This window comes from Tachyglossus aculeatus, chromosome 3, assembly GCF_015852505.1.
Source record: "Tachyglossus aculeatus isolate mTacAcu1 chromosome 3, mTacAcu1.pri, whole genome shotgun sequence".
Classification (NCBI taxonomy): domain Eukaryota; kingdom Metazoa; phylum Chordata; class Mammalia; order Monotremata; family Tachyglossidae; genus Tachyglossus; species Tachyglossus aculeatus.
In genome coordinates, this window is record NC_052068.1 from 41,018,272 (window position 1) to 41,046,262 (window position 27,991).

Here is a 27,991-nt window from a genome sequence, read left to right on the forward strand (position 1 = left end):
GTACAGTGTTCTGCACACAGTAAACTCTCAATAAGTATGATTGAATGAATGAATGAACTTCTGTCCTGCTGAAGGATAGAATTCAGACTCAAATGCCTCTTTTTAACCATTCCACCGCCCCCATTTATCTTTTTCCTTTCCTTTCAAGCCCATGTCATCCTCCTGTACCACCCATTCCAGATCTACTGCCACCCAGGCCCCACCTCCAACTTTTTGAACCATTTTGATCCCTTTCTCACATTCCTTCTCTCTTTCTCCAATCCTACTTTGACACTTGGGGATTTCAATATTCACAAAGATGTTCCTGATGACCCTTTCACTGTCTGCTTTCTGTCACTCCTCAACACTACTGATCTGCTCCACCCCACCTCACTCTTACTAACTTGGCACACACTCAATCTCATCCTCTCTAGTGGATTGTACAGTCTCTTCCCCTCGCCACCTCTGAAATGCCTCTATTTGACAACTATCTCTTCACTTGCCTTCTCTCGCACACACCCCCTCCCCACAAATCCATCCTGTTACTCCACAGAGACCTCTGATCTTTAGACCCCATCCAGTTGTCTCAAGTCATTATGGTCATTTAGTCTCCATAAGTAAACTAACTTCCCTTGCTAACCCAAATGATGCCCTGATTACCACCCTCTCTACTGAATCAACTCATTCATTCTTCTAACCCTTTGTTGATCTTGTACTACTAACCTTGATCATCTCCACGGTCCATGTTCTTTCATCCTGTGCCTCAACCACAGAACATTGCTGGCGGAAATCCAAATATCAGGGAGACCTCATCCACTTCAAATTCATCCTTGTTTGCTTTTACTCTGCCCTCTCCTCTGCCTGTCAAAATTATTTCTCTGCCCTTATTTACTCCCATGTCCATTTCCCTCATCACTTGTTCCAGAGGTTTACCTTCCTCCCCAAACTCATGTCCCATCACCTCCCCCAGCTCGTGTCCTTAATTAAACCATCAGGCATGATCTTCCTAAAATCTCCCCCGATTGTCTCCAGTCCCTCCCAGCTCCTGCGCTTTCTTCAACTCACCCATCTTCCCCAGCAGTAGCTCAAGAGGAGCTCTCCTGCCCTCTCTCAAAATCCACCCGCTCCACCTGCACATAATAATAATGATGATGGCATTTATTAAGTGCTTACTATGTGCAAAGCACTGTTCTAAGCACTGAGGAGGTTACAAGGTGATCAGGTTGTCCCATGGGGGGCTCACTCTCACCTTATCCATTTTTACCTCCATGACTGCCATCTTCAACTATTTGCTCTCTAATGACTTCCCCACTTCTTTCAAACACACTCAAGTATCCCCTATGCTAAAAAGCCCTCCTTTGATCCCACCACTCCTTCCAGCTATCTTCATTCATTCATTCATTCATTCATTTATTCAATCATATTTATTGAGCGCTTACTGTGTGCAGAGCACTGTACGAAGCACTTGGGAAGTACAAATTGGGAACATATAGAGATGGTCCCTACCCAACAGTGGGCTCACAGTCTAGAAGGGGGATACAGAGAACAAAACAAAACATATTAACAAAATAAAATAAACAGAATAAATATGTACAAATAAAATAGAGTAATAAATATGTGCAAATATGTATACATATATACAGGTACCACCCACCCACCCTTCCCATCTCCATCCTACCATTCCTCTCCAAACTCCTTGAATGAGTTGTCTACACCTACTGTCTCCTTTTCCTCTCCTCCAGTTCACTCCTTGACCCCCTCCAATCTGGTTTCTGGCCCCATTACTTCGCAAAAACAACCCCCTTAAAGGTCACAAATGATCTCCTTTTTGGAATGGAGGTGGTGGAATGGATAAAAAGAGGCATTTGAGTCTGAATTCTATCCTTTTGGCTTCAGCAGGACAGAAGTGCATTCATTCATTCAATCGTACTTATTGAGCATTATTATTACTATTATGCTGATCCAAGCACTTATCCTACCCCACCGTGATTACTGCATAAACTAGACTTTGAGCTCATTATGGGTAGGGAATGTGTCTGCTAATTCTTGTGTTGTACTCTCTCAAGTGCTTAGCTCAGTGCTCTGTACATAGTAAGCACTCAATAAATACCATTGATTGTCTGATTGGCCTCCTCCCTGACTTTCCTGAATCCAGTCTCTCCCCATTCCAGTCCATACTTCACTCTGCTTCCCAGATCATTTTTCTACAAAAGCGTTGAACCCCTGTTTCTCCACGCCACAAGAACCTCCTGTGGTTGCCCATCCACCTGCTCATCAAACAGAAACTCCTCACTCTTGGCGTTGAAGCACTCAATCACTTTGCCCCTCCTATCTTACTTCACTGCTTTCCTATTACAACCCAGCTCACACATTTTGCTCCTCTAATGCCAATTTACTCACTGTACCTCCATTTTGCCTATCTCCCTGCCAATCTCAAATCCACTTCCTGTCTCTGCCCTGGAACATGCTCCCTTTTCATATCCAACACAATTCCTCTCTTCATTTTCAAAGCCTTACTGAAGGCACATTTCCTCTAAGAGGGCTTTCCAGAATAGGCCCTCATTTTCTCTTCTCCCACTCCCTTCCACATCACCCTTGCACTTGGATTTGCTCCTGTTAGTCACCACTTCTTCAGCCACAAAGCACTTATGTACATATCATAATATAGGTATATTAATATCTGTCTCCCCCTCTAGACTGTAAACTCATTGTGGGCAGGGAACATGTCTGCCAACTCTGTCATATTGTACTCTCCCAAGAACTTAATACAGTGTTCTGCACAAAGCAAACACTCAATAATGATAACTGATTAATTGATAAGATGTCAACTGTCTGAGACATCCTCCCATTTCATGGGTAAGAGATTAAGCTGCTTGTTTTTAGCACTAACAGTGGAAGAGAAGAAACGGGGGATGTGCTTCTTGCAAAGTTTCAATGTAAATATTTTCATTTGTCAATTTAGATGTTACCCTTAAGTAGTCCCATATAATATCATTTCTGATTATAATTATAAGAATGGAGGAATTTGTTAGGGATTTAGTGTGTGCAAAGCAGCATGATATAGTGGATAGAGCACAGGCCTTGGAGCCAGAAGGTCATGGGTTCTATTCCTGGCTCTGCCACTTGTCTTCTATGAGATCTTGCGGAAAACACTTCACTTGCACGGTCTTGGGTGTCAGAGGACATGGGTTCTAATCAGTGGAAAGAGCCCGGGCTTTGGAGTCAGATGTTATGAGTTCGAATTCCAGCACCCACCACATGTCAGCTGTGTGATCTTGGGCAAGTCACTTAACTTCTCTGAGCCTCAGTTACCTCATCTGTAAAATGGGGACTAAGACTGTGAACCCCACGTGGGACAACTTAATCACCTTGTATCGCCTCCCAATGCTTAGAGTAGTGCTTTGCACATAGTAAGAGCTTAACAAATGCCATCATCATCATTCTAATCCTGGCTCTTCCACTTGTCCGTTGTATGACCTTGGGTATGTCACTTAACTTTGCTGCGCCTCAGCGATCCCATCTGTAAAATTGTGGATTAAGACTGTGAGCCCCACGTGGAAGAGGGACTATGTCCAACCTGATTGGCTTGAGTCCACCCCAGCTCTTAGCACAGTGCATGGCACATAGCACATAACAAATACCACAATTCCTGTAATAATAATAATAATTATGGTACTTGTTAATTGCTTACCATGTGACAAGCATGGTTCTAAGCACTAGGGTATATACAAGGTGGTCAGGTTGGACTCAGTCCCAGTCCCACATAGGGCTCACATTCTTAATCCCCATTTTGCAGATGAGGTACCTGAGGCCCATAAAAGTGAAGTGACTTGTCCAAGGTCACACAGCAGACCTGTGGCAGAGCAGGGATTAGAACCCAGGACCTAGACGTAAGCTCACTGTGGGCAAGGCATATGTCTGTTTATTGTTGTACTTTCCCAAGCACTTAGTAGAGTGCTCTGCACACAGGAAATACTCAATAAATACAACTGAATGAAATACTGTACTAAGGGCTGGGTAGCTACAAAATAACGAAGATAGACAACATCCCCATCCTATTTAGATTGTTTCCCAAATGTATAAAATGCCACTTTTAAAAAAAGGAAGTAAAATGAAGAAAGATATTCCATGAAAAGACATAATTTTTAAAAACTTTTCCTGTATTTGGGAAAATACAATATTTTGAAACTCTCTGGAAAGAATGAGAAGCTCCAATCCTTTGTTCACCCACATAGACACTACTTAGCGTGGCTTTAGCCCTGTCAGGAATTTCCTTTTGACAGAGTGCTTCAAATATATCCTGAAGGGATGACTTCTAAAAGTAGAAGGGAATGGTATCCCTGAGGTATTGTCTCCTCTCCACTTCAAACACCCTCCGCACACTACTGTGCCATGTACACGGTGGACAATCAGTAAATAATTTTAATTATTTAACTTATTATTCTGACTGAAATATTCTGACTGTGATATTTCTAAATATTTTGATATCCATATCCCCAGTTAGAGTGCTCCACGTGACAGAGAACATGTTATTTTTTTCCCAAGCACTTATTACAGTGGGTGCTCAATAAATACTATCACTATGATGATTGAAAATTTAGTAAAATTTGAAAATCCTCCTCTCTGTCTGTAGCTGGCTTGGCCATATTATTTGTCCTTTCACTGCTCTAGTCTTGTGGAGATACTTTCATCTGAACCTTGAATTAAACGACAAGATCTTAGACCAATACCAAAGGACTATTTCCTTTTTCTTTGGTAAGCTACTGTGACACACTATATTCCTGCAATCTCCATCCAGCACTGTCTGAAAAAAGTAATGGCCTGTGACTAGTCTCAATTGCATGCAGATGTTCTATTGGTTCCATTTTATGAGTTTCTTCTGCATGCAAAGAGCAGTAATTTATATAGAAGTTACAAGTTCAAGACCATATTCCTTCAGAATTTGTATTCTGAGGACAGAAATGACCCTATTAAAAAAATGACTAAAATTTACTTAGACTGTTTTATATCTGACAAATTATTTTCATCAGCTGAAAATACTGCAAAATCTATCACTTTACTTTCATTGCATACACTTCACCCATTAAAATTTCTGGCAAAAGCCAAGGCTAGTGTAAGTCTCACAATCATTGGCATTTCAAAAGCCTCTTGTGAAGTGTTGCTTGTCCCAAATAGGAAACTATTTAGGTTGTACTAGTAAAGAACACTACAATAAAAGTGGCTTCAATTTCAGCAGTTCATGCTCAGACATCTCCTTGGTGATAACCTTCAGGAGAACTTCCATGTTTCTCTTATGAATTTCCTTGAAATACCTGAGGAATCAGTTCATGTATTTTCCAATGAAATTTGTAACAAACCTGAACGTCATCCCCACCGTAACTTTGAAGTCCATTTTCTCATACTTTTGCAAAGTGTCAAGAAGAAATGGAAACACCAGGGACTGCGAATTCCCCCTCCAATGAATTTTTATAATCTGGGGATTCAGTCAAGTGGAAAATCCCTGCTCGTCTGAAAAATTGCCATTTGTTTGGGGAAGGGATAAAAACATAATTCTTCATCAGTGAGTGAAGTGTTTTGTTTTTCCATAAAACATATTCTTATATGTATACATATATAATATAAATATAATCTATATACATGATATAATCTTGAAATTGTTTATGCTTCAAAATGAACCTGGTTTTAGTAAAATGCATTTCTGATATGGTATCTGTGAGGCCCTAATCCCCTCGTCTCAGTTCCATAAAGACTTCAGTTTATTAGTCTAATAAATTATGCAGTATCAAGGAATGTATAATCGAGCAAGGAGGTTTCATACAAAATGCATCTAGTCCTACATCCAGTGTTTCAAGGCATGGCCCTGCTATCACCCATAAGCTAGAGCAAAACTGGAATTAGGTAATATTTGATATGCCCCATTAGTAATTCAATGTGTGACATTATTTCTTCTCCATCAGTTTTGGAACCCCAGAGGAGAAGTCTTTTTTAGGAGTCATTAAGCAAAGACTTGTCTGCTAAAAAATCTTATATCATCTTGGGCAGAATAGACATGTTAACTGGCTATGGAAAAGTTTAACAGTTTTACAGGAAGCTGTAAAATTGCACTTTTTACCCCTTTACACTCACAACTGTGATTTTCTTATAGTCAATTTGTTAGGCCAGCTCTGTTTGAGAAAAGGATTTCCCAACTGAACCTTGATAATTGTCTCAAGATGATTGTCTTTCCACTATTCCCTGTGCTGGTCTCTCTGATCTGCACTGAGTGAAGTAGAGAGCAATTGCATGCTCAATCCTCGCCTGAGGATCAAGCATTACTCCTCTTAGCAGGAATGTTACACTAGCGGCAGACAGCTTTGAGGCAGTAGTTTTAATTTAACACCTACCTAATTGCTTTTTAGTTTCTAAGAGGAAGGGAGAGAAATGGAGAGGGGGAGTAGAAAGGTAGGAGGTAGAGATATACTGAGAAAGCAGTGAAGAAGTAGAACTTGAAAAGAGAAGTGCCCCCGCATTGTTCAGTCATCATTCTTTCAGTAATGCTATTATAGCACCTTTCCCTGCCTAAGATATGAGACCAGTCATATGACTATATACTAGGTTTTCCAAAAAATCTTGTCCCTGTGAAAATTATCTGGTGGAATACTAATAAGGAATTAACAGTTCAGGAGAGAAGATAAATCAATGATATCTATTGAGCATTTACTGTGTGCAAAGCACTGTACTAAGTGCTTGGAATAGAGTTAGTAAACATGATCTTTGCCTTTAAGGTGCTAGTGGAGTAGAAAGGCCCTAAAATAATTTACAGCAGGGATGATGCAATGTAATATAAAGATGTGCCACAGGTATGAGGGGTGAGAGTAACCACACACTTAGATGACACAGAAGTGTGGGCAGGGAATGTGTCATTATGTTGTTGCATTGTACTCTCCCGAGGGCATAGTACAGTGTACCACACACAATAAGCCCTTAATAAATACAAAAATGATAAATCAACTGATAGCTGAAATGGTATTAAGTGGAAAAATGGGGTGGGGAGATGAGAAATGAACAAGGAAGGAGGAGATATGATTGCAGACAGACCTTGAAGATAGAGCAGTGTTCTGCCAGATATGGAGGTTTCTGAATAATTCAGATTCCTGTAATGAATAACTCAATTTTTCTTCTTGTGATGATATTGGTGAATATTAATTTGAATCCCCAAGATTTATTATTTCTAATTTTAAATATTCTTGATAGGTAAATGTCACTCGTGAAGATTCACCAAGTGAAGATCCAATCTTTCTTCGCACTTTAGGAAAAGGAGATTGGTTTGGAGAAAAAGCTCTTCAAGGGTAAGTAGAACTAGTTATCGTAATTAGCATTTATTGGGCACCTAGTGTTTGCTTACCTTACTAGGGAATTGGAAACATACAGAGAAGTTAAAGGCCCAGTTCTCACTACCGGGAATCTTAGTACTTAATGGAAATGATTTGCTTAACTGAACTCCTCACTTTCAGACATACTCATTGGAATTTTATCATTGAGAAGTCAGTCAACTAGTGTTTTACTCAGAATCAGTGGCATCTTTGAAATTTTCTGCATCAATGGAGAGTAGAAGTGATTTCTATTACCTTTTCCAATGGAATAATGTTAAAAAGATCATTCAGTGAAAAATAGTCAATACTGCCAGTGTGGAGCATGGAACCTTGTAGCAGTTTTGTCTTTAGTTTTGAGATCAGTGTAAAGATTGCTCTTTAGGTGTGTTTACGATGTTGGATGTGTACCCAGTGTAGCAGACACTTTGGATCCTATATTGGCCTTATCTGTCACACACACATCTGTTGGTGAACTTCACTGTCAGTGTTTTCTTCTCTGATATGAAATAGATTCAAATATATATGTGTATATAAATTACTATGAACTTAATGTGTGTGTGTGTGTGTGTGTGTATATGTATATATAAGTTCATAATTTTCCATCATCACTACTATTTTCACTGAAAGAAATGCTCCTACAAGATGTTAGGGAGAAGGAATTGGCTGGACTGGGTAATTAATAATGTGAGGATAAAATAGAGGCAGAAAAAAAATTACTCAGGGGATTAATTCTTAGGGGGATGGGCCAGATGGTGAATCCATCTATTGTGATCGGGAGGATAAGTATCAGATGATCCTTTGCGCCTATCTTGGTCTGTTCCAAATTGAGTTGCGAGAGCAGCAGCTCATCCAGTGTAACTGTTCTGAAGACACTGGGAAATTGTTGTACTTTTCATCCAGCTCAGATGAAGTGTGAGCCCCTAGAGGGATCGAGTCAGTGTCTAATTACCACTTGTATACTCTTTCCCAGCACTTAGAACAAGGCAAGTCCTTCACAAATACTCTTACTAACTACATTGTCTGTCTAAATCATCATGCTTAAAACTCCTGAGTCTAAATGCCATCGAAGAGCTTCTGGAGTTCTTCACCTTCACAAGTTCTTCACTTGTAGATAGTGAATCTTTATAATAATAATAATAATAATTACTATTGTGGTATTTGTTTAAGTGCTCTACTATGTGCCAAGCACAGTTCTAACCACCGGGGTAGACACAAGGTCAGCAAAAGTTGTCCCACGTGGGGCTCACAGTCATAATCCCCATTTTACAGATGAGGTAACTGAGGCACAGAGAAGCTTAAGGACTTGCCCAAAGTCACACAGCTGACAAGCGGGGAAGCAGTGTGGCTCACTGGAAAGAACCCGGGCTTTGGAGTCAGAGGTTGTGGGTTCAAATCCCGGCTCTGCCAACTGTCAGCTGTGTGACTTTGGGTAAGTCACTTAACTTCTCTGGATCTCAGTTACCTCATCTGTAAAATGGGGATTAAGACTGTGAGCCCTCCGTGGGACAACCTGATCACCTTGTAACCTCCCCAGCGCTTAGAACAGTGCTTTGCACATAGTAAGAGCTTAATAAATGCCATCATTATTATTATTAAGTGGTGCAGCTGGGATTAGAACCCATGACCTCTGACTCCCAAGCTCATGCTCTTTCCACTAAGTCACACTGCTTCTCATAGAAATTGGGACTCACCTGATAGTTTCGTACAGTCAGTGAGTATTTACTGAGGGCTCATTTTGTGCAGAGCTCTGTCCAAAGTGCTTGGGAAAGCACAATATAATAGAGATGGTAGACTTGATCCTTGACCCCAGGGAGCTTATGCTCCTCTAATGCCAACCTACTCACTGTACCTCAGTCTTGTCTATCTTGCCACCGAACTCTTGCCCACATCCTGTGTCTGCCCTGGAATGCCCTCCCTCTTGAATGCCCTCCCTCTTCATATCCACCAGATGATCACTCTCCCCACCTTCAAAGCCTTATTAAAAGAACATCGCCAAGAGGCCTTCCCTTTCTAGCCCTCATTTTCTCTTCTCCTACCCACTTCTGCATCCCCCTTAAACTTGGATTTGCACGCTTTATTCACCTCTCCCTCAGCACCACAGAACTTAGTACTTATCCGCAATTTATTTCTTTAAATCAGTGTCTACCTCCCCCTCTGGAATGTAAGCTCACCATTGGTCAAGTGGTTTCTACCAACTCTGGTATATTGTAATAATAATGTTAGTATTTATTAGGCGCTTACTATGTGCCAAGCACTGTTCTAAGCGCTGGGATAGATACAAGGTAATCAGGTTATCCCATGTGGAGCTCACAGTCTTCATCCCCATTTTATAGATGAGGGAACTGAGGCCCAGAGAAGTTAAGTTACTTGCCCAAGGTCACACAGCTGACATGTGGCAGAGCCGGGATTAGAACCCAAAACCTCTGGCTCACCAGCCTGTGCTCTTTCCACTGACTTATGCTGCTACTCCCCCAAATGCTTAGTAAAGTGCTCTGCACATAATAAACGTTCAATAACTACAATGGACTGATTGATTACGAGGGGAGATAGATATACAAAAAATTCCTAGTTCAGCATTATCTCTAGAGAAGTGTTTTTTATTGTCTGGTGATAATGGTGATAATTTGGTAATTCAACAGGCAGAAACAATTTTATGGAGCCTGATAATTTTCCATGTGTTGTTATTATTTACTGCAAGTTCCCATGAAGTAGACAAGTGGTATATCTCCATTTTACTGATGTGTGAATTTTAACTCTATAGTATACCTATGGAGGACTATTTTCTAAGGGTTTGTGAAGATTTTGATAATTTGATTGTATAATTATCCTACATCTACCCCAGCATTTAGCACAATGCTTTGGCCCATAAATATTGCCTAATACTATGATCATTATTATTGATTCAAACAAGAAAGCATTCCATGAATAGCTTTTGAATATCAGCTTTCCTAGAAAAGAATATATTGGTTTCTATGCAAGAGTGTCAACTTGGCATACATAGGAATAGGATATTTTTTATTCTTCAAACAGTTTTAAATAGTAACAGCCTCTGTTCTGTATATTCATTTGTAAAACAAATTTGCATAATAAGTGTCTTGTATAAGCTACAGCTGGAAATATGTATATTGACAAGCAAGTTGTAGCACTGAAACACATTTCCCAGCCAGCTCCAGATGGCAATGTTATTTCATGCCTTACCATTTCACAGCTACCTAAATGAAACAAAATATCACAGAAAGACACATTAATGTCATCACATAATTTAAGATTTATTCATGTCAACTTCCCGCCTACTCAAAGTGCTTGGACCTCAGTTTCTTGCTTCTGGATATCTCATTCCAATATATTCCGTATTCAAACTTTCATAGTGCCAAGCAGGAAGAAATAGCACATTCAGGTGGTTTCCCAAAGGAAAACAGTAGAAGACATTGCTTTTTCTGGAATGCACTGTACACATTCATTCTCATTCAGCTGAAATTTCCAGTCAGTGTTCCTAAAACTGTTTTTTTCCATGCTACCTATTGCCTATTACACCTTATAATGATAATATTTGTTAAGTGCTTATTATTTGCTGAGCAGTCTACTAAGTACTGAGATAGATGAAAGGTAGGCTGGGCACATCTGCATGGCCCAGGGAGCTCATAGTCTAAAAGAGAAGATTATCAGAGCCATGCTTCTAGGCTTCATTGTTCCCAGGTTCAAATTTAATTTTCACTTTCAGAGCCTGATTGGTGGGGGCCAATGCATAATCGTTAGTATTTTTTTCTAATGGCAAATTTAAGAACTGTATGAGTGAAAATATCCTACCAGATTTTCTTTCTGTGCTTACACTGCTTTTTGTCAGTAAGTGGTGTCAAGATTCTTGAGTTCCCTTCATTTCAACTTTCTACAGTCTAGTATTGCATGAACAAAACAAGTGAATAAAGCATCATTTTCACTATCTGTTACATTGTAGGAGCTTTGTGGATAGAATATGTCCACAGAGTACTGTGTTAAACACTTAGAAAGTTGACTATTCCTCCAAATGAGAAGCAGTTACGTCATCGACTTCAAACTCCCTTAGAAAACTCCCTTTTCTAAGTGAAGTTACCTCCCCAGTTTAGGAACTACTATTCTATGCCATGAGTTTCTTTTATACCTTCAGTCTCTAGACTGTAAACTCTTGTGGGCTGGGATCATGTCAACTAACTCTAGGGTTATATTTTCCCAAGTGCTTAGTACAATGCTTTGTACACAGTAAGTGCTCCAGTAAGTACCACTGATTGAAAGATCAGTTCTGGATATTCACTAACCCAAAAGGCTCTCACAGTCTAAAAAGTAGAGCGAGTAGGTGTCATGTCTATTTTAGAGATGATGAAACTGATACCCAGAGAGGTTAAGTGACTTGCCTTAGGTCATTCAGCAGATCAGTGACAATGTTCTCACTACTCTCCCTACCTTGCCCTATCCACTAAGCTGTATTGCCTCATCCAAACTAATATACAAAATAAACTGTAATTTTAACACCTTTAATTCTACATTCCAGAATAGCAAGACAATCTGTTCTGCATGTTTTGTACCCAGTGGCTTTTGGAGAATGAGACAATGATGGCAATCTGGAAGAGATTTTAGCAGAAAATATTGCAAAGCAGTTTAGAATCTTCCACATTTTTAACTGTATTTAAGTGCTTACTATGTGCCAGGCAATTTACTAAGCATTAGAGTAGATACAAAATGATCACGTTGGACACAGTCCTTGCCCAACATGGGATTCACAGTCTTAATTGCTATTTTAGAGATAAGGTAACTGAGGCAAAGGAAAGTTGTGACTTACTCAAGGTCACAAAGCAGGCAAATGACAGAGCTGGGATTAAAAGCCAAGTCCTCTGATACCCAGGCCCCTGCTCTATCCACTAGCTATTGTACTTTCCAAACACATTTCTTCTTGTAATTGTGTTTCCAGAGGATGATCGTTAACAAAGAAATCCCTTTATACTTTTGTTTTAATTTTACGTTTTTAAGTGACTTTTCTGTGTCTTGCTTAATTTGTTTCTTGGCTTTTATGGACCTTTTTGATCCAGTTCCTTGAACTTCATTGTTTTCATGACTTCCCATAAATCATACCAAATCATCTGTGCTGCTGCCTCAATTCTTCCATCTAAGCAGCCTGAAAATTGATGTTGCAAAAGGCTGAAAAGCCTTTCTGAGCAGCTGTATATCCTTTTGGGTAATAGTTATGCTTATTTGAAAACCATGTCGTTTTTACCCTTGGAACATGAATTTCACAGACGCATTTCCCAAGTTGAAATGGGGTGCAATGATTTCTGTTGTAGCTTTCCCACAGGTAAAATATGCACCCATTGGGAATACGTTTTTGGAAATCTTTGTAAAAACAATTTAAAATACATTTGTGATTTGACCAAATGGGAAGCTTTCTAGAACCCATTTTGGTGCGTAAAATAGAGTTTTAATTCTGCAATGCAGTACAGACAATTCTATATGTTGAGGAAATACATTCATTCCAAATATCTTGCCACTCATTGTGTATGTGTATAAACACACACACACACACACTATATATAGATATAGATATAGATATATAAATATTTAAAGGCATTTAAAAATTTCAGTATTGATTTTATAATAATAACGATAATAGATCTTCTTGAGGGATAGGAACTATGTCCAACCTGATTATCTTGTATTTAACCCAGTGTTAAATACAGTGTTTGGCACATTTTTGATCTTTCATCAGCATTCAACAGGTACAGTAGTGGTAGTGGTGGTAGGTATTTTAAATGGACAGACAACTGTAAAACTAAAGTAAGGATTAATTAGAAGCAAAAATGCTTATTTATACACTATCAGGGGAATTAGCAATGGAAATAAGAAATGAAATATAACTATTTCAAGAATTGCTTCTGGATTAAAATAATTAATTTCATTACTTTGGACAAAATAAATGAGAATTCAAAAGCTGTGATAAAATTTAAAACACGATATTTAATTATATACAAAAATCCAATAAGAACCATATTCACTGAAAAGCTTTTATTAATATAGATTATTTTTATTATATGGAGATATTCATATATCTGACCCTCCAATTCACTTGCCATTTAATGGATTGCACTTTTGGTTTTAATCACGTAAGATAGCTTTTTCTTTCTTACTAAAGTATTATAGTAGTATATTTTGCTGAAGTAGTCGGCAAGTTGAAACTGTTTTCATTTGTAAACTGAGATAAGTCTTGTTTAATGTAAGCTATAAATCACCCTAGAAAATAGTTCATTTCCTTTATGTCAACAACAAAATCAGTTTACTTTTATGGTAATGATTAAGATAACTGATTCTATTTTCTTAGGTAAATGCTTCTTTTTGCCTGAGCAGTCTTCATCCATTTCACTGTTGATGCAGTTTAATTTAGAAATCCCCTATAATAATAATAATGATAATAATGATATTTGTTAAGCACTTTGTGCCGAGCACTGTTCTAAGTGCTGGGGTAGATACAAGGTGAATCAGGTTGTCCCACATGGGGCTCACAGTCTAAATTCCCATTTTACAGTTGAGGAAACTGAGGCACAGAGAAGTTAAGTGACTTGCCCAAGGTCACAGAACAGACAAGTGGTGGAGCCGGGATTAGAACCCATAACCTCTGACTCCCAAGCCCGTGCTCTTTCCACTAAGCCACGCTGCTTCTCTATAATAAATGTAGAAGGGAAACATATCTTAGGTCACAGTGTTTGTAATTAACTTGATTAGTGCCAAGTGTCAAGGTCGCCTGGAGAGATGGGAGTGAGAAATTGTCTAGAACTAAATGTCTGTAAATCAATTCAGCAAATCCCAATAGTCTTTCCCCCTCCAACCCCAGATGTTTCAAGGCAACTGATCTTTAAGACTTAATAGAATCTGATCATTTTTAAAGAATGTCATGTTTTATTCATTAATTTTTTTATTTGTTATGGTATTTAAGTGCTTACTATGTGCCAGGCACTGTACTAAGCACTGGAGTTGGATACAATCCCTGTCCCATGTGGGGCTCACAGTCTCAATCCCCATTTTACGGGTGAGGTAACTGAGGCACAGAGAAATGAAGTGGCTTGCCCAAGGTCACACAGAAGACAAGTGGTGGAGCTGGGATTCGAACCCATAACCTTCTAACTCCCAGGCCAGAAAAATAGAATCAGTGTGGCTTAGTGGAAAGAGCAGGGGCTTGGGAATCAGAGGGCCTGAGTTCTAATCCTGGCTCTGCTACATATCTGCTGTGTGAATTTGAGCAAGTCACTTAACTTTTCTGTGCCTCTGTTTCCCCCTCTGCAAAATGTGAATTCAGTACCTATTTTCTGTTCTCCCTCCTACTCAGACTGTGAGCCCCTACCTGATTCTCCTGTAAGTACCCCAGTTCTTGGCACATATTAAGCACTTAACAAATGCCACAATTCATTCATTCCATCCTATTTATTGAGTGTTTACTGTGTTATTATCATTATTACTGTTATTCTTAGAAGCAGGCTGTTTGGCATATGTGTCAAACCTAAATTAGTTTTCTTGATGAATTAAGTTAAGCATCAAGTCTCAGCTCTTTTCGGAGAGGTGATTTCCCAATTACAGGATTCCTTATTGTACACCTACTGGGTGTGCAGGGCACTGTAACTGTAGCATAGGAGAATGCAATCCCAAATAAATTAACATAATTTTCTAAAATGCAATAGGGTAATGCATGGCTTAGTGGAAAGAGCATGGGCTTGGGGGTCAGAGGACATGGGTACTAATCCCAGCTCTGCCACTTGTCTGCTGTGTGACCTTGGACAAGCCACTAACTTCTCTGTGCCTCAGCTACCTCATCTGTAAAATGGGGATTAAGACTGTGAGCCCCACGTGGGACAACCTGATTATCTTGTATCTACCTCAACACTTAGAACAGTGCTTGACACATAGTAAATGCTTAACAAATACCATTATTATTATTATTATTATTATTAATGAATAAAACCATGTAAAGCAGGGTAATGAGATGCAGTATGACCTAGTGGAAAAAGTGTGGCCCTGGAAATCAGATGACCTGGATTCTAATCCCAGCTCTACCACTAGTCCAATGTGTGATCTTGGACAAATCATTTCATTTCTTTGTGCCCCAGTTACCTCACCTGTAAAGTGGGGATTCAATTATCTTTTCTCCGATTTAGAATATGAGCCCCATATGTTCCAAGTTGGTTATCTCTTATCTACCCCGGTAATTAGGACAATGCCTTGAACGTAGTATAATAAGCCTTGAAAATCTCTTTTTCCTGGATGGATGCACACACACACTTGTACATACATATATATTCTCTCTCTCTCTCTCCTCTCCCCCCCCCCCCCCCCCCCCAAATCATGGACTCTCCCACTGAAGATGAGACTAGGTGCTGAGACAACAGAATAAATAATTTCATGGAGGAATCGACTTTGGTAGTTTGCCCAGCATCACTGACATGCTGTCATCCTCTCCAGTGGCGCTTCTGCTGGGGCACATGTTCTCCCTGCTCAGTCCTCAGAAAGGAAATGAATGAATTAAACTGAAGATCTTGGCAAACAGAAAAAAAATACTTTCATTGAGGCTAATCTCATAATTAATGATTTAGGAAAAAGTTCAGTCCCTTGCTCCCAGTCCAAATTATTTTGTGTTTTTCATAATATTCCTCGAGAGCAAGAAAATACACCTTCTGAACAGTTTGCAAAAGCTTTAATGATTACATAAATTTCATTTTCCCTGTGATGCCTGCATAATATTGTTATGAAGCCCTGTGGTTCTTTGCAAGAATGATCTCTGAATATATTCAGTGGCCTTATTCTTCTCAGTGGTGAACAAAATATCAGACTAACCACAGCATGGGATCTTGGATGTCATTTTTCCATGGCAGAACCAAATCCTCCAAAGGAAGAAGTTTTTGAAATATTCCATCAACCCACTCCATTCTGACATAGTAAATATGACTATCTGGGCAAAACATTTAATTAGCATCCAAGAAAACATCCAAAGTGACTTATCAACTGCAATGTCCCTCTTTCATTTATACGGACCTAGAGAGTGTCTTGATAATACTCATTTAACTGAAAGCTACTAATATTTAATAGATCATCGGTGATATAAATGGCCAGACTCACCTTTTTTTGGCAATAGATCTTCATCCACTCAGAAACTTCAAGGCACAAGTGATCTGTGGTGAAAGATGCATAGTACACTTGGAAGAAATGGCTTAACCTGGTTAATGTAACCCCTAGTCTCCCCCCCCAGTTGGCTGGCCAACCCAGTGAGTTAGTGAATATCGTTATGTGGGGGTGCAGAGCTAGGTTGAGGGTGCTGACTGAAGTAAGGAGTTACCAGATCCTGACCCAGTCACTCATCTTCCTCACTGTCACCATGACCTGATTCATTCCAGACAACCCTGTCTTCCCTGCCACTCTCCCCAGAAGGGTGTCTTTTTCTCTCATTTTCCCCCAAGTTATCAGGAAATTGGCCTGCTCTTCACCCCATGGTCTTGCTTTCTCACCTCTCCCTGCCTGTGAATGTCCAGCTACAAATTCTTCCTCCCCCATATCAGTCCAACAAACTATACATATATTTTTTTTCTTTGTGGGGGTGGGAAGGGGGAGGCCATTGTCTCCATCTATATACCACTGGGAATCACCTGTGCCACATGAGCTGGGAATTGAATGATACTATTATGGTGATTGTTATAGTGCTTGGCACTGGGATATAATATGATCAGGTCAGACACAGTTCTTGTCCCACATGGGGCTACAGTCTAAGGGGAAGGGAAACAGATACTTATATTCCCCATTTAAAAGAAAAGGAGACTGAGTTGCAGCAAAGTAACTTACTTGCCCAGGGTCACTTAGCAGGCAAATGGTGGCACTGGGATTAGAACCCAGGTCCCTTGTCTCCCAGACCTCTGCTTTTCCCACTTGGCTGGAACCAATTTTAATGGCCTCGGAAGAATCTCCAGTAGTCGCCATTGTCATTGCTGGGATCTCTTGGATGCTAGCAATTATGTTCTGAAATTTACTCTCTCTCTCCTCTCCAACCAAACCCAAATGGCTGAGGAGTTGGGGTGGATTCCTTAAATTACATGTGTGCAGAGTCTTAGGACCTGTCTCTAAGCTCCCTTGGTTTTATTCATGGTATTCCTTGATATCAGGACTGGGGCTCCAAGATGGAGGGCTTGGTAATGATGTCGATGTTGATGGTGGAATTACTTTCCCAAGAGGTTTTGCCTCAGATCTTGGTGATGTGAAATTACTTAGAATCAATCAATCAATCAATCAATCGTATTTATTGAGCGCTTACTATGTGCAGAGCACTGTACTAAGCGCTTGGGAAGTACAAATTGGCATCACATAGAGACAGTCCCTACCCAACAGTGGGCTCACAGTCTAAAAGGGGGAGACAGAGAACAGAACCAAACATACCAACAAAATAAAATAAGTAGGATAGAAATGTACAAGTAAAATAAATAAATAAATAGATAAATAGAGTAATAAATATGTACAACCATATATACATATATACAGGTGCTGTGGGGAAGGGAAGGAGGTAAGACGGGAGGATGGAGAGGGGGACGAGGGGGAGAGGAAAGAAGGGGCTCAGTCTGGGAAGGCCTCCTGGAGGAGGTGAGCTCTCAGCAGGGCCTTGAAGGGAGGAAGAGAGCTAGCTTGGCGGATGGGCAGAGGGAGGGCATTCCAGGCCCGGGGGATGACGTGGGCCGGGGGTCGATGGCGGGACAGGCGAGAGCGAGGTACAGTGAGGAGATTAGTGGTGGAGGAGCGGAGGGTGCGGGCTGGGCAGTAGAAGGAGAGAAGGGAGGTGAGGTAGGAGGGGGCGAGGTGATGGAGAGCCTTGAAGCCCAGGGTGAGGAGTTTCTGCTTGATGCGCAGATTGATCGGTAGCCATTGGAGGTTTTTGAGGAGGGGAGTAATATGTCCAGAGCGTTTCTGGACAAAGATAATCCGGGCAGCAGCATGAAGTATGGATTGAAGTGGAGAGAGACACGAGGATGGGAGATCAGAGAGAAGGCTAGTGCAGTAGTCCAGACGGGATAGGATGAGAGCTTGAATTAGCAGGGTAGCGGTTTGGATGGAGAGGAAAGGGCGGATCTTGGCAATGTTGCGGAGCTGAGACCGGCAGGTTTTGGTGACGGCTTGGATGTGAGGGGTGAATGAGAGAGCGGAGTCGAGGATGACACCAAGGTTGCGGGCTTGTGAGACGGGAAGGATGGTAGTGCCGTCAACAGAGATGGGAAAGTCAGGGAGAGGACAAGGTTTGGGAGGGAAGACAAGGAGCTCAGTCTTCGACATGTTGAGCTTTAGGTGGCGGGCGGACATCCAGATGGAGATGTCCTGAAGGCAGGAGGAGATGCGAGCCTGGAGGGAGGGGGAGAGAGCAGGGGCAGAGATGTAGATCTGGGTGTCATCAGCGTAGAGATGATAGTTGAAGCCGTGGGAGCGAATGAGGTCACCAAGGGAGTGAGTGTAGATTGAGAACAGAAGGGGACCAAGCACTGAACCTTGGGGAACCCCCACAGTAAGAGGATGGGAGGGGGAGGAGGAGCCTGCAAAAGAGACTGAGAAAGAACGACCGGAGAGATAAGAGGAGAACCAGGAGAGGACGGAGTCTGTGAAGCCAAGGTCAGATAACGTGTTGAGGAGAAGGGGGTGGTCCACAGTGTCAACAGTACATCCTTCTTGAAAACGGGGGAGGCGGGGAGGGGGAGGTTCAAACAATTTGAGGGGTTGTCGGGGGGGGGGGGGCGGGAGGGGAGCGGGAAGGGAAGGGAAGGGGCCGGGGGCGGGGGAGCTCAGCCCACTTTCTGGGGATTGGCGGCCCGCACTCCTTGCTCATATGTGATCCTCTGTGTGATTAAATACTGTGCGGCCTGTGTTGCGGCTGGTGTTCCCGTAATGGTTACCTTCCGATTCCTCGTGCCAGGAACGAACTCTCCCTTTTTGGAGAGTTAGAACATAGATTAAAATGCATTTTGTCCTCAAGCTGCATGAAAGTGGTATGGTCTCCTCATAATAGTAGTAAATTTTCCAGTGTTTAAAGAAACAAAGAATGAATCCTGAACTTGGGAGATCAGTGGACACCAAGATGCACAGGTTTTGTTGTTTATTAGCTGGCTTATTTCTAGGCTGAATTTCAAACTAGAAACTTGACTTTCAAAATTATATTTACATAAAATACAAAATGAGGAAAACTGACTGAGTGAAATTGAGAGCTATTAATACCAGAAAATATCTGAACAAAGTGGGTTTTTTTGTGCTACATAAGAAAACTGTAAGCTCACTGTGGGCAGTGTCGGCCTTCTCAATAGTATTGAACTCTCCCAACGCTCAGTACAGCACTTTCCAGTAATCTCTCAATAAGTACTAATGATCAATTGACTGATTTGAAAAAAAAAAAAACTATTTTGTGACTGAATTGGAAGATGTCAGTTGTTCCTTGTGCCTGCATTATACACACCATTTTATTACATGTATAAAAATGAATGTGCATTTGTGTGTGTGTGTATAGAGATACATACATGGTTTTCTCACCATTTAATATTAATTGGGTCATGTTTCATTTCTAAAACTGTTCTGAATACCTGTTATGTGAAAGTAAGTTCATATCTATCCACTAATGGCTTAGTGGGAAAAGCAGGGGACTGGGAATCAGGGGACCTGGGTTCTAATCCCAGTTCTGCCACTTGTCTGCTGGAAGACCTTGGGGAAGTCACTAACTCCACATTTCCTCAGTTTCCTCATTTGTAAAATGGGGATTAAAAATATTTTCTCCCTCCTACTTCGACTGGGAGCTCCATGTGGGACTATGACTATGTCTGACCTGATTGATTTGTATCTATCCAGTGCTTAGAAAAATACTATACATATGCTCAACAAATACCATAAATGTTAATTAATGTGATACACTAATGGATACTATCCATATTTTCTTGCTGATAAACAGTTTAACACCACTGAAAACCACTGTTTGTGGTTCCCCCTCTTACTCTCCTTTTAAAAATCATACTTTCCTGCTACTGCCCCATTCTCGCCTCATGAAGCTATGATGTTATAGGCATTGCTTTGATGCTGGTGGTTTGGTTGTGTTCCAGGAGCTTATTGTTGTGATCCTAGTTCACTATTTAATGTTCACTATGGTGTGTAGGTAGCCAGGACACCTTCAGGAAAGTCACTTAAGGCTTGTCACTTGAATTCTCTGTGCCTCAGTTACCTCACTGAAAAATAGGGATTAAGACTGTAAACCCCATGTGGGACTGTGTCCAACCTGATTACCTTGTATCTTCCTCAGCACTTAGAACAGTGCCTAACACATAGTAAGCACTTAAGAAATACCAGACACTTTACTCCCTCTTCAAACCCCTTGTCCCCCCACTTACTCCTTCCCTTGTCCCTAATGACCTGACTACCTACTTTATTGAAAAAAATGAAACTGTCTCTCTAAAATCTCCCCTGCTCCTCTTCAGTCCCTCCCTCCTCCTGCCCCTTTTTTAACTCTAGCATCTTTCCCAGGAATATCTCGAGGCAGTCTTCTGCCTTCTCTCAAAATCCACCCTGTCCACTTGTGCATCTGATTCCATCCCTTCACACATATCAAAACACTTTCCCCCTCCCTTCTCCTCTCCCTGACCATCATCTTCAATTGTTCACTGCCCAGTGGCTTCTCCCCAGGGATTTCAAACATGTTCATGGATCCCCTATTCTTAAAAAACCCCAACAAACTCTTTTGGGCCCCCATGGCTCCCTAAAGCTATCACCCCATCACCCTCCTACCATTACTCTCCAAACTCCTTGAGCTCGTTGTCTAGCCCCACTCTTTCAAATTCCTTTCCAATTTTCTCCTTGAACCTTTTCTATCTGGTTTCCATCCCCTTCACTCCACAGAAACTGCCCTCTCAAAGGTCAAAAATGATCTCCCTCTTCACAAATCCAGTATCCTCTACACCATGCTAATCCTCCTCAACTTCTCAGCTGCCCTCAACACTTGTCAACAACCTCCTTCTCTTGTAAAAGTTATTCAACCTCGGGTTCACTGACACTGTCCTCTCCTGGTTCTCCTCCTATCTCTATGGACACTCATTATCAGTCTCTTTCATGGGATCTTCCTCAGCCTCCCACCCCGTAACTGTGGGTGTCCCTCAAGGTTCATTTCTGGGTCTCCTTCTATTCTGCATCTACACCAACTCCCTTGGATAACTCATTTGCTCCCTTGGTTTCAACTACCACCTCTATGTGGATGATTCCCAAATGTAAACCTCCAGCACTGATCCACTTCCAGCCCTGATCTCCTGTGCTGTATGCAGTCTCACATTTCCTCCTGCCTTCAAGATATCTCTATTGTCTAAAACAGAACTCCTTTTCATTCCAACCAAACCCTGTCTTTTCCTGACTTTCCCATCACTTTAGAAACCGCCATCATCCTTCCTGTCTCACAAGCCTATAACTTGGTGTTATCCTTGACTCCTCTCTCCCCTCCATTATAGTCTATACCTCACTCTGCTGCCTGGATCATCTTTGTGCAGAAACGCTCTGGGCATGTTACTCCCCTCCTCAAAAATCTCCAGTGGCTGCCTGTCAACATACGAATCAAGCAAAAACTCCTCACTCTCGGCTTCAGGGTCTCCATCTCCTCGCCCCCTCCTACCTCATCTCCCTTCTCTCCTTCTACAGCCTAGCCCACACCCTCCACTCCTCTGCCATTAACCTCCTCACTGTACCTCGTTCTCGCCTGTCCCGCTGTCAACCCCTGGCCCACATCCTTCCCCTGTCATGGAATGCCGTCCCTCCACACATCTGCCAAGCTAGCTCTCTTCCTCCCTTCAAAGCCCTACTGAGAACTCACCTCCTCCAGGAGGCCTTCCCACACTGAGCCCCTTTTTTCTTCTCCTCCTCCTCATTTCCTCTTTTCCCACTCCATATTCATAGCCCTGACTTGCTCCCTTTATTGATCCACCACCCTGAATACTGTGCTGGGCTCTCAGTTGTGACTTGGCTCAGGCACTCTCCCAGTAACAACCAACCTGCTCCCATCACCCTCATCCTGGCTTCCCACAGTTTCTCATATCCCTTTTACTAGAGTTTTTATCAATGTTACAAGGACTCAACAGGCATGTTTCCCCACCAGTCAGATCCTGATTAGAAGAACCAATCACAGGACGTGGTGGGAGGGGCTGATTATATACCAATGTTCATCCTTTCATTCGCTATGGGAGTCAAAGATGAGTGAGCTGCAGATCTATTGTTCCCTTTAGATTATTACTTCTAACTCTACTGCACCCTCCCAGGGGCTTAATATAGTGATCTCCACAAAGCAGGCTCAGCAAATACTAATGTTTGACACACAGGAATTCATTCATTCAATCATATTTATTGAGCGCTTACTGTGTGCAGAGCACTGCACTAAGCACTTGGGAAGTACATGTTGGAGACATATAGAGATGGTCCCTACCCAACAACGGGCTCACAGTCTAGAAGGGGGCGAATTCTTTGTATTGTGTTCTAGAACCTACACACAGGAACATTTGCGGATGACTGTGACTCATTTTCAAAATTAGAAAAGCATTATGGACCGATAAACAGCCCAGAGAAGTCCAAGGTCATATAATAGCTTGCACCTGGCATTCATTAATTCTTCCATTACTGTTTATTGAGAGTACACTATTAGCCAAGTATTCTATTAGGGAGCATACCATAGGAATATTATACAGAGTTTTGTCCTTGAGAAGAAACTAGACTGATGAAAAGTTTGCAATCTAATGACAGACCCTGCATGCAGCCAGGAATTTCCATTAGCATCACAAGGCAGAATGCAATGACTGAATTTTGTTTTCTAAATCAATAAATCTTGGGAGAGTACAGGACAACAATGAAACAGACAAATTTGCTGCCCACAATGAGTTTACAGTCCAGAGGGGGATACAGACATAAATGAAAATAAATGAATTATGCATATATATACATAAGTGCAGCGTGGCTCAGTGGAAAGAGTGCTGGCTTGGGAGTCAGAGGTCATGGATTTGAATCCCGGCTCTGCCACTTGTCAGCTGTGTGACCTTGGGCAAGCCACTTAACTTCTATGTGCCTCAATTACCTCATCTGTAAAATGGCGATTAAGACTGTGAGCCCCAAGTGGAACAACCTGATCACCTTGTATCGCCCCCAGTGCTTAGAATAGTGCTTTGCACATACCAATCAATCAATCAATCGGATTTATGGAGCGCTTACTGTGTGCAGAGCACTGTACTAAGCGCTTGGGAAGTACAAATTGGCAACATATAGAGACAGTCCCTACCCAACAGTGGGCTCACAGTCTAGAAGGGGGAGACAGAGAACAAAACCAAACATACTAACAAAATAAATGAGTAGAATAGATATGTACAAGTAAAATAAATAAATAAATAGAGGATGACGTGGGCAGGGGGTCGATGGCGGGACAGGCGAGAACGAGGCACGGTGAGGAGATTAGCGGCAGAGGAGCGGAGGGTGCCACCATCATTATTATTATTATAAGTGCTGTGGGGTTGGTGTGGGGGTTGGTAAATAAAGGGAGCATGTCAGGGTCATGTAGAGGAAGTGGGAAAAGACAAAATGAAGGCTTAGTCAGGGAGGGCCTCTTGGAGGAGATGTGCCTTCAATATGGCTTTGAAGGTGAGGAGAGTAATTGTCTGTCAGATATGAAAAGGGAGGGCATTCTGGGATAGAGGCAGGATGTGCAGGAGAGGACAGTGATTAGATAGACAAGATTAATGTAGAGTGAATAGGTTGGCATTAAATCAGCTGGGTTGTAGTAGGAGAGTAACAAGATGAAGCAGGAGGAGGCAAGGTGATTGAGTGCTTTAAAGTCAATGGTAAGGAGTTTCTGTTTGCTGCAGGGGTGGAAGGGCAACCACTCAAGGTTCCTGAGGAGTGGGGAAACATGGATTGATAGCTTTAGGACAGTGAAGGCTACCTACACTCTACTTCTCCTTGCTGCGGGGTACCGTTGTACCTTCCTCAACCTGGTTAGAGGCCCCGCTCTGTCCCCAGCCCCATGGGGGTGGGAAGTGATAAAGGAATGGGTCTGGGCAAGAGAAGCTTCCTTCCGCACAGTGGCTCCAAGGAGGCACCTCCAAAGAGAAGTGAACCAGCACATGTGGTGGCTTTTTCCCTCCTTCCTGAGTGCAAGCAAATCCTTTGGAAAATATGGGGTGTGCCACTCTGAAGCCCTAACTGTGAGGGATCCTGTCTGCCTTACCTCCCTCCACCCAGCCCTGCCTCTGAAACTAAATCTTTGTAGACTTGAGAAATCAATCAATCTCATTTATTGATGGCTTACTGTATGCAGATCACAGTACTAAGTGCTTGGGAGAACAGTGCTTGGCACATAAGTGCTTACTATTATTATTATTATTATTATTATTATTATTATTATTATTATTATTCTGTGAGCCCACTGTTGGGTAGGGTCCGTGTCTATATTTTGCCAACTTGTACTTCCCAAGCGCTTAATACAGTGCTCTGCACACAGTAAGCGCTCAATAAATACGATTGAATGAATGATTGAATGGGAGAATACAATATAACAGAGTTGGTAGGGAACTTCCTTTCCCATACAAGATTATGATCTAGAGGGTGAGAAAGACATTAATATAAATAAATACATTACAGATATATACATGAGTGCTATGAGACCAAGGGAGTGATGAATAAAAAGTGCAAATCCAAGTGCAAGGGTGACACAGAAGGGAGTGGGAGAACAGGATCTACTCAGAGAAGGCTTTGAGGGGAGAGAGATCGTCTGTCAGGTGAAGAGGGAGGAATTTCCAGGACAGAGGCAGAATAATAATAATAATGATGGCAGAATGTCGGCGAGAGGTCGGCAGCAAGTTAGATGAGATCGAGGAACAGGAAGTAGGTTGACAGAGGAGTGAAGTGTGTGGGCTGGGTTAAAATAGAAAATCAGGGAGATAGTTCAGGAGGGGGAATGTAATTGAGTGATTTAAAGCTGATGGCAAAGAGTTTCTATTTGATGCTGGGGTTGGTGGGGGACCACTGGTGGATATTGAAAAATGGGGAAACGGATTAAACAATTTTATAGAAAAATGATTTGGGCAGTGGAGCGAAGTATGGACTGGATTGGGGAGAGACAGGAGGAAGGGAAGTCAGCAAGGAGAAAGAATAGTGACCTTGCAAAGCTGCCTCAAAAACAATCTTTAGAGAATTCACCAAACAGCAGGATTTCTGCCTATTAAATCAGATTGGCTTCATGCTACCATAATCCATACACTTAGGGATTTGACTGTTTTGCAAGGAGACAGACATAAACTAAGGGAAATTTATTTGGAAACAATGAAACATAAGGTTGTTTTAATGTATTCAGAAAATTGTTCCTTTCTTTTCCAATTTGATTTTGGTATGAACATTTCACATATTGGACTTTGAAAACAACTCTGTTGGAGAGCTAATCTTTAATCCAATGAAACAGAGTTCTAAATCTTCACATTGATAAGTCTTCTAGACTGTGAGCCCGTTGTTGGGTAGGGACCATCTCTATATGTTGCCAACTTGTACTACCCAAGCGCTTAGTACAGTGCTCTGCACACAGTAAGCGCTCAATAAATACGATTGAATGAATGAATTGATATTGACCTCTTAAAAAATGTAATCCCAAATTACTTTTTATTTATGTATAGCACCTTCATTTCTAGCGTAAAAGGAGAAAGTGACCCTCTGGTTTGTGGGCCACTAATGGAGAGAAGATACTATGTAAAGGGTAGTGGGATTTGTGCAAAACAGCACATACTTCCTTCCAACATCTCAACAGAGGTCATCAGGTTGAAAGCTGCTAAGGCATGCATTGGAAAGAAAATTTTTACATTGTGATTTGCTATATTGTGATTAGCTAATTTGGCATAGTGGCTAGACCACAGGCCTGGGAGTCAAAAGGTCATGAGTTCTAGTCCCAGCTCCACCTCTTGTCTGCTGTGTGACCTTGGGCAAGTCACATCACTTCTCTGTGCCTCAGTTACTTCATCTGTAAAGTGGGGATTGAGACTGCGAGCCCCACGTGGGACAGGATTATGTCCAACCTGATTTGCTTGAATCTACCCCAGTGCTTAGTACGGTGCTTGGCAATAGTAAGTGCTAAGCAAGTACCACAATTACAATACTCTAATTTATCTCAGTTACTAGGCACATCAGTATATTCTAATTTGAATGACAATTGAATAACTTGTTGAGCCTGTTTAATAAGGTCTCCTTTTTTCCAGATAACTCTCACACAGTTTCACAAGGCCTCACAAGGATGGTTTCCTGAAAGCAAATTGTATCAAGTGTATTATTTAACCTGTCTCTGTAAACCAAAGTTTCTTCCTTATGAGGGGTGATTTTCCACAGTAGGCTAAAAATGGATACCCTTAAAGCCTCCACTTTTTTTTTTTTTTCAATTGTATTTGTTAAGCACTTACTTTGTGCCAGGCACTGTAATCAGTGCTGGGAAAGTTACAAGATAATCAGGTTGGGTACAGTCCACCTCTCACATGGGGCTCACTGTTTTAATCCCCATTTTACAGATGTGGTTACTGAGGCATAGAGAAATTAAGTGTCTTGCCCAAGGTCACACAGCAGACAAATGCCAGAGCCACAGTTAGAACCCAGATTCTTCTGACTCCCAGGCATGTGTTCTATGCTGCTTCTCCAATTTACTTTTGTGAATTTATGGGGAAGTGATAGCAACCCATACTTCCAACCCAGCCCTCCCATCCTCAATTCTCATATATTTTGTGTCTTTCCTACTGCCTTTGCCACACCCTGGACTCAATGGCTGCTATGTCTCCCCATATTCTAGATCTCTTCTTTTAGCTTATTGTGGGGAGGGAATATGTGATGTTATTGTGGCATTGTACTCTCCCAAGCATTTAGTACAGTGGTCTGCCATAGTAAGGGCTCAGTAAATATGATTGAATGAATGAACTTTATTGTTTTCTTCAACTGGACTGCTACTGGACTCCTTCACTGTTGCTGCTGGGCCCTTCCTGGACACTGCTGTTCTTGATAGTCCTCACCTTCTGGTGCCAACAAGTCAGGAGGCCAGGGTTGGCCTGGTGCAGGATAGGGGGAGGGAAGGTCCTTCTAGAAGTCCCTTCTAGACTGTGAGTCCGTTGTTGGGTAGGGACCGTCTCTATATATTGCCAACTTATACTTCCCAAGCACTTAGTACAGTGCTCTGCACACAGTAAGCGCTCAATGATTGAATGAATGAAGGTAGCGGTGGAAGGGGAGGGAAGGGTTAAGGAGATTAACACTGCCTCACCCTTCTTTCTCCAAATCCCATCCTGGTCTGACCCCAGCCTTGCAGTCTCAGAAAGTAGGGGCAGCAGGACATGAGGCAGCTGGACGGTGGTTGAGACCAAAGCAGTAGTGAGCCTCCGATGGGACTTATCAGTATTTTAGCTGTAGAAAAAAATTACTAAAATTTGCAAGAATGGCAATCGGATAATAATGGCATTTGTTGAGCACTTACTATGTGTTAAGTTCTAAGGTAGATATGAGGTAATCAGGTCCGATTTGGGGCCCACATTCTAAGTAGGATAGAGAACAGGTAAATCCACATTTTGCAGATGAGGGAACTGAGGCATGGAGGAGTTAAGTGACTTGCCCAT

The 27,991-nt window shown here is 41.7% G+C and overlaps 1 protein-coding gene across 2 annotated transcripts in view; it reads left to right on the forward strand.

Moving 5' to 3' along the window:
* Positions 1–27,991, forward strand: part of PRKG1 (protein kinase cGMP-dependent 1) — a 1,213,342-nt gene that overhangs the window by 960,738 nt on the left and 224,613 nt on the right. For both annotated transcript variants that reach the window (XM_038744169.1, XM_038744170.1), the window contains one exon: positions 7,213–7,307. In XM_038744169.1, coding sequence (XP_038600097.1) covers positions 7,213–7,307 — 95 coding nt within the window. The remainder of the gene's footprint in view (positions 1–7,212; positions 7,308–27,991) is intronic.